This window comes from Egretta garzetta, unplaced genomic scaffold (genome assembly GCF_000687185.1).
Source record: "Egretta garzetta isolate BGI_Z169 unplaced genomic scaffold, ASM68718v1 scaffold670, whole genome shotgun sequence".
Lineage (NCBI taxonomy): Eukaryota > Metazoa > Chordata > Aves > Pelecaniformes > Ardeidae > Egretta > Egretta garzetta.
This window is the reverse complement of record NW_009258391.1, coordinates 433,841-441,820: the sequence shown is the minus strand read 5'-3', so window position 1 is coordinate 441,820 and position 7,980 is coordinate 433,841. Positions and strand designations below refer to the sequence as shown.

Below are 7,980 nucleotides of genomic sequence, written 5' to 3'. Positions count from 1 at the left end.
CCTTCTTCTTTTTTTTTTTTTTTTTTTGCTTTATGTATTTATTCATGGTGCATCCTCAAAGTCGCAGAGGCAGCCGTCTCTTCCAGACTCAGCCTCATCTTACTGCTTTGCTATCAGCTGTTGCCGCAGCAGTTAGTTCAGTGGCTTGCGGTCTGTGTAATTGGGGGTGCACAGCAGTCTGCGGGCAGATGAGAGAGAACAATAAAGAAGTGTAAAAACAAAGGAACCGTTCATGACGGCGGTTATTGCCTGGAGCTACGCGGAAACTACCAAATCCACTGTATGCTATATCTAAACCTCATGCAAATGTTGCTGTTCAGGTGTGCAAAAGCTGTGAGCTGACCCAGTAACTGCACCGTTTCCTGCCAGTTGATCGTTTCACTGCATTGATGGGTGAATGAATGGATGGCAGTGTTGGACGAGTGACAGCTGTCACTGCTGTGCACTGAAGGGAAGGGGAGGTAGAAGCAATTTTGGTTTTCGTGCCTTTGGGGCTGCTTGGGAGAGGCAGACCAGCTCTAGGGAGGAGGCAGAAGTCTGTGGGGCAATTGGGATGTGGCAATTCAGGCCGCAGGGGGCTGCTCTGGGCTGTGACGATGGGTGCATGGGTGGAAGGAGACAGTCAGCTTGTGGGAAGGGATGGGGGAAGAAGCCACATGCAGCTGGGAGTTAGGTGGGCCCATGAGAAGGGGTGGTTTGGGGCTGAAAGGGTTATGCTGGAGACCAGGAGCTCGGTGTCCATCCGGGCTGGGCTGCTGGCTCCCTGGGGACAACTGCCTCTGTCTGGATGCCCCCAAAACATGGTGCTGATTTCTGCTCTGTGTCAGTGGAAGTTTAAACACTCAAATAGCCTCAATATCTCATGTGTTTGGGCCTTTGTACTTCCCTTTTCTCTTCTGAAATGTCACTAAAGCTGTTTTCTCTCTCAGAGGTGTTAGGAAAAGAGGTTAATTGGTATGTGTGATGTGCTTAGACCCCATAATGATAAGATGGAGCCTTGATACCTCTAGGTGTGTGCTGTATGTCACGCCGTGCTACAGTAATAAATACATTTAGTCATCTTCTGTAAGCTCTATTTTTTCCTGAGAAGTATTGTCAGATATTTATTCCAAGTCAAAATGCTTTGATGTCTTTTCTTCAGTTTACAGAAGCACTGGTTATATCCAAACTCTGAATTTAATTGAAGTGCTGCAATCCCATCTATTCACTGTTACAACCACAATGTAACTAGTTATTTAAGTGAAATGTAGGGCCATTAGTTTGAGCAGACAGTACTGCCAATATAAGTGACTTAAAACCCACTGAACATCACAGAAAGCCATGAACAAAGTCTGTGAAAGTATGAGCTTCAGTGGATACACCAACTCAGTTTATCACACAAACATTTAAACCACCAAATCTTTCCCATTCCTTATACACTGTAGTTAATAATAATTTGGTTCATTTAAAGAATAATTAATTTTTTTCATTGCTGACAATGGACACAGTGTATGTGTTTCTGTTCCTTTTCTAACATATATATTGCTGATGAAAATCAGCTGTGTTGTGTCCTCTAATGTTGGGGCTTTTGCTTCAAGTTACTCCCTGATCTGAATTTGGATGGGTCCATCTACCACCCTTGAATAGCTGCCCTGTTCCGTTGCTAAAGCTGCTACCATTCCTTCTGCTGTCCTCCTAAGGTTTTGCATAGTTTTGCCTTGGTTTTGATTTGCAACCGAATTTGGGGGACAGCTCATGCAGGCTGGATCACTCGCACCCTCCAGTGTGTGCAGATGGGGCCTCCCGGGCGGCTGGAATTATGCGGGGCAATGGTTTGGAGATGTTCGAGCCTCACCCGAGTCTATGGCAAAGCCCTGATGGCTGGGGAAGCCACCATCACATTTGAGGCTTTTATGTGTTGCTGAATCATAGAAAGCCTGTTTATAAAAGAAGAGAAGAAGAAATTTGAAAATCCAAAATAAGAAACAAGTTTTATTTTCCTCCCATCCCGTGCTGAGGCAGTCCCTGAGGTTATGTTGTTATTTGCCTGACCTAAACCTTCCACTGGGCAAGTTAAATATCCTATGGCAATTTTCCTCTTGTATTTTAAAGCAAATTGAGCTGTGTGTTTTTTGAAGGAGACACTTAAAGAAACCATGAGCCAAACATAATACAATTTTATAGGGAAATACAACGTTTTAAATCCGTCAAGTTGTCGGCAGGGCCTACTTGCAGCAGTAGCTCTGACACAAAGAGCCATCAAGACTTGCTCTCAAAAGAAATATGTGCATGAGAAGTCCTCTCTTCTCCAGTCCCAGATGAGGGGCCCCTTTGGTTTTTAAGAGGCTGTGCCCTGGCCTGGGTCATGAGTCAGGATCTAGCAGGGAGGGTGGGCGCTGGGGGCCTGGCTGGCAGGCCAGGTCGGCCATGGCTGTGGGGCCCTGGAGTGGCTTTTCAGGCAGGCCATGGTGCTTGCTTGTGCTGCCTGAGCATCAACCTGGGCCCCTCTAGCCCTCTATCAAAAAAATATATCTATATATCTCCTGTAAAGTGGGATATAAGAAGGCAGGCTCTAAAGCCCTCAGGTCCGGCATTACAAAAGTCTGCAGCTGAGTTTAGCCGGTAAGGTAGAAGCATACTTCCAGACCTCAAGGACCACAGTGGTTAGTGGCGTTTTGTTTCAAATTACACTAGGTCAAGTGCAAAACTGGGAAGAGGCAAGGTCTGTTCACACTTTAGTACATCGTGAAAAGCGAGAACCTTGGCTGGAAGTGAAAGCAGAGGGATGTGGAACTTGCTGCGTTTCATCCTATGCAAGGGTGGGAATCCAGCTGTAGTGAGGGCAGGGCCTTTAGGACACGCACTGCGCTATTTTTCAGGAAATGCCACAGGGAGAAACCTCATCTCCTCCGCTCTCTGAATAAAAAAATGTTCATATCAATAAACAAATATTTTCCCCGGGCAAGGAGGAGTGCCTGGCTCGACTATATGTGGAGAGCTAGCGATTCAGAGCCCCAGTGCTTTCTGAACAGCCGTGAGCAAATATGGGCTTCATTTCCCAGTGGAATTGTTGTCGTGCATTCCCACTAGGAAACCCAAGTGTGCTTCTGCCCCTCCTGGTCTGATGGGACACACATCTGCTTCGGCAGGACCCTGCCTTGGCCAAGGGCGTTAGGCATTTGGGCTGTAATTTGTGGATCAAGTCACGGGTCTGCATGGTCTCTCCAGTTAAACCTCTCCCTGTGCAACTGGTATGACCTCAGCAAATTCCTGAAAATCTGAGCATCTTTATGATGTTAGGAAGAGGCTATATATAATTTATAAAAGGGAAATGGGTGTGTGTATGTATGTGTGTATATATATATACACACTTTGTTTTGAAAAAATTATAAGAAAAGGCAGCAGTTTATAATTAATTCCTTTTGGTCTTCAGTAAGATAAAATGCAACTCAAAAAGAACTTGCTTGGTTCCAAAGAGGCAATTTGCTCATTGATTTCATTAAAATGTTTATCATTTAGCAATGAGTTAATAATGATCACTTGGAAGGGGGAAGAAAAAAAAAAAAAGGTAAATTCAAAATTACCAGGCTATTTGGTGAATGTTTTTGGAGCCTAAATTAGTGTAATATACAAGAAATGGCAATATGTTGAAGCTGGATACTCATTAGTATGGTAAATATTTGAAAATAATGCTCTGAAAAAACCTACAAAGATTCTGATCCAGCTCCAAGTTTCAGATGCTCTTAAACTCAAAATGTGTGGATTAAGGCAGGATGGAAAATTATTTTTGTTTTCTTTTTTTCTCCCTTCCCCTCCCCCAAACTTAATGTATTTTTAAAAATATTTTTTTCCTCTTCTGCAAAAAGGTAAAGTAAAAATTCCTCAGGTTTGATAGGGGAAAGAATTGCTATATAAAATACAGAAACAAAAGCTATAGTAATGCTGGTTGCCTCCCCTGTGAACTGGGAGCTCTGCGCATATGGCCATGCAAAGCAGCAGAGCTGAGCATCCCCCAAATGAGACCGTTGCCTGATCACTTAGAAAGGCAGCACCCTCTCCTCACTTGTCCGCCTCCCTCCTGGGGCCAGTGTCCTGAAGCATCCCTCTGCCAGAAATGTTTATGGTATCTCTGGTGACTGTCGTTGTAGCAGGGAATTGCTTATTAGGCAGAGGCATCAACTTTTACTCCCTTCCTTCCCAGCTGCATGGATCTAGCTGCTGGAGGCCAGGGTGTCTGCTGATGTGCCTTTACCAGGGTGATGATGCTGCTGGTATGATCACATTACTGTGATACTGCTTGTTTAGTGGCTCCCTAGGCAGCACGCTGGATGTACCTGCCACGTTTCAGGCCCCTTGCTTTCCCCATGATGTGGGTGAGGGTGCTGCCATGGTACACCTTGGTGGCAGATCCATCAGTAAAACCTGGGAGCTCTGCGTGCTGGTGTCCCTTGAGGCTGTGCCTGCAGCAATGCAGATGGCTCATGTGGAGAGGATGTGCCATGCCAAGGATGACCACAGTTTGTTTTGTTCCCTTCTCCCATCCAGAGTACAAGAAGAAGTATGGGGAGGAGCACGGCTCATGCCAGGCAGGGATTGCTGGCTTCTTCACCGAGGTGAGCAGGGGCGCATGCATGGAAGGGATGGGGTTGGTGGGCGGCTCTGCTGCTGTGTCCCCCAGGAGGGGAGCCCCGAGCACAGCTTGGACAGCAGGCTGAGAGCTGAGCACGGTCCCTTCCTGCCAGCGAACACCCTCCTGCCTCATCCGGCCTCCCAGGTGTTTGCGTCTTGCACAATGCCTGCCCAGTGACTCGTATGTACGTGCATGTGTCTGTCAAGGTCTGTGGACAAGAATGAATGAATTGGCTCTGGGAAATATCCTCAGGGAATATTTTTATTGTATACATCCCAACATTTGCGTAAAGATATTTCTGTGTCTAACATTAACTCTTTACTTTAAGTGGTGATGTAAAATAGTCCTCCCTGAATGATTTTGTTTGTGTATGTGTACATGTGGGTATATGTAGCTATGTGAATATATATGTATATGCATATACATACACAAGATAAACACTTTTCAGCTCTGCTTCAGTTCTTTATTTCAAAAAGATGGAGAAAAAAATAGCATGGTAAAATATGTGCTCCAGAGCTGTTCTAAATACCAGACCATATTCTTTCCTGGACAAAAGTCTGTATCAGCCATGTTTTTAGTTACGTCAAGGATGAATTGTTCCCTTATGTATGTATCAATTTTTTTTTTTTTTTTTTGGTAATGTTTCAGGGTTGGGGTTTGTTTGGGGTTTCCTTGTTTTTTAAAGAAAAAAAAAAAGTTCTTTCAATGTCAGGCTCCTTGTTACTATCATGTCAAGTATATACTCACTCCTGATTATATATGAGCTGGTCTGTAGAATTTATTGTCTAGGCTGATATAAGCAGAATAAAGGTATCCTCTTTGAAATGGCAGAAGGTGATTTCCGAATAAACTGGGATGGCAGGCAACATTGTTACAGTGGTATTGTCTGATAACTGGATGTTCAGCTAGCAGCAGCTGTTTCCTGGCTTGTCTGCTTTCTTCAGCTTGTTTCTGTTCCCATGCTTTAAATCCTCCTGTGCTACCCTGGTTCAAAAGATATCTTTGAACTTTCATTGCTTCAGCCTGCTGGCAGCTTACTGAGCAGGAAACGCAGATAAATGGCTTTTTGGGTCAAACAGGCAAGCCCTTACCCTATATTCAGCACTGCTGATGGTAGTCGTTCCTGCTGGTAAATGATCCCTTGACCTCAGGGGCATGGCCCCTCCCAAGGAAAAAAAGCTGTGGCCAAGCACAACCTGCTCTTTGGTTGGGTTTGCAGTCCTGTCCCTGTAGTCTTATTAGGAAAATCCCTCGTTTAACTTCTGCCCCTGACTGGAACTGGTCACCCAAAGAGATTCTGGGCGCTGGAGCGTTTTCCCACAAGAATGGAGATTCACCCATGGCCTTGCACTGAATGGAGATGTGAGGCAAAGCTGCTGTCCTCGTGTATCCTCTGGGGATGGAGAATTTACCTAGGCTTAATATTTCCCAGGCGTAACTTGGTCGCTTGCTGGAGGTATTTAAAACCACATCCAGGAGTAAGGTTTCCCTGCAAGGATGCTGGATGCTTTGGGGCATCATTTTCACAATCTCTCTTGCATGTGAATGTACTTTTGATTTTGATTCAAAAGCGTTATCCATGATTATCCATCCTTTGGATGCTGGATCAAACTTTGCCTGATTTCTAGTCTTTTAAAATCCCGAATCATACTGGGTGCCTGTAATGAACAATAGCCAGGTTGCCTCTTGAAGAGCAGAGTGTATCTGAGGACAGAGCAAGGCAAAATGTTCCAACCATGACATAACACACACCTTGATTGTTGAGTGCGTGGCAGCTCTTTAGCTTCATAGTTGTAAAATCAAAATCCCTTGTGCTGTACCCTTCATGACTGGCTGGTATAGCATATCAGCCAGTATTGAGGAATGTTTGTAGCTGAGTGGTGGGCGTGGGTGGGCTGGTGTGAGGTGGAGGTCTTCAGGTCTTTTGGAAGGTTTTTGGGAAAGGCAGCACATGGAGAGAGATTTTTTGGGAGGACTGTGTTAGCAGGAGTAAGTTTGATGGTTAGTAAGGGTGAGGAAGGTCTTTTACTGAAGCAGCAGAACAGCTGAGCAGAAGTGGGCCATGAAAGGGGAAACCATGTGCCTCTAGGGTGTGTGCAGTGACCTCCGTGTTTGGGAAGAAGGATATTCTCTACATGCACACAGAATGCAGATTGTTATAGATGGACTTATAATTGGTGTTTTAAGTTAATATCCTGTCCTTTCTCCACTACTGTGTAAAGCATGAATTTTTGTCCTGTTTTGATTGTTATTTATTTTTTTCCCCATCCTTTTCCCCATACCCTTCTGTTTTTCCTGTTTGTAGGAGCTGGTCATCATGGGGGCACCGGGATCTTATTATTGGACAGGAACTGTCAAAGTACTGAATCTCACTGACAACACGTACTACAAGCTAAACGATGATGCTGTGATAGCCAGGCGATACACGTACCTTGGTAAGCAGCTTTCTGGTGCTCACTGTGAGAATGGATTACTCCAACAACGTATTCCAAGGCTTTGATGCTATGAAGTTGATACTGATTTTTTTTGGTGGTGTTGTAGAGTATTTTTATAAAAAGCATGAAAGGAAGAACATCTGAATTAAAGGGTTAGCTACCTGGAAAGAAATGTAAGCAAAGCAGCAGTCAGAATATTCCATTTTTGTTTGCTTGTTTAAAAAAAAAACTTAGCTATAATTTTTTTGACTAAAACAGAAAATGCGTTTTGACTGAAAAGTAGGTTGGATTGTAGCGGGCCTCCTACATTCCTTCTTTTGCTTTCTGACAGACAAATTACTTGTCCTTGGTTAGGCTGAGTGTCGGCTTACAACTGTCTCTAAAATGGGTACAACACACAATTACAGAATGTATATTGCAGATACAAATTTATTTCAACAAAAATAGTACCATGTAAGTGAGTCATTGGTAGCAGAAGGAGGTTGTGAAAGGGTTGACTATAGGTTTGAGTACATCTTTAACTCAGTTGGTTTTACCTGCTCTAAAACCAGCTGATGTCCAAATTAAACTTCCTTTAAAGGCTTCTACCTAATCCCCAGTGCCTAAGACAGTTATGACCTAGAAGGCATTTCAAACAGTCAGTAGTTTGATATTGTTTGACTAAAGACTCACACTGATCTCTCTTTTTCTCCTTAACCTTTAGTCTTTAAAAAAATGCCACTTGGAAGATGCTGCTTGGTGATAGCTAAACGAGGAGTGTATATATACATATTTAAGGACATAAATAGGTTCTGCCACTGATAAACCTGAATTATAGTGTTTACTATGTAGACAAGAGTCTCATAACTTACAGTAGAAGTGCAAGGCAAATGTAAGACAGCCTTAGAAGGAAAGCACTCTACTGTTTTTTTGTTATTATATATCATTTTAATATAT

General features: G+C 43.8%; 1 protein-coding gene across 1 annotated transcript in view; it reads left to right on the top strand.

Moving 5' to 3' along the window:
• ITGA9 (integrin subunit alpha 9) overlaps positions 1-7,980 on the top strand; it is a 213,392-nt gene that overhangs the window by 11,891 nt on the left and 193,521 nt on the right. Inside the window, exons 4-5 of the mRNA XM_035898145.1 lie at positions 4,525-4,592; positions 6,915-7,044. Coding sequence (XP_035754038.1) covers positions 4,525-4,592; positions 6,915-7,044 — 198 coding nt within the window. The remainder of the gene's footprint in view (positions 1-4,524; positions 4,593-6,914; positions 7,045-7,980) is intronic.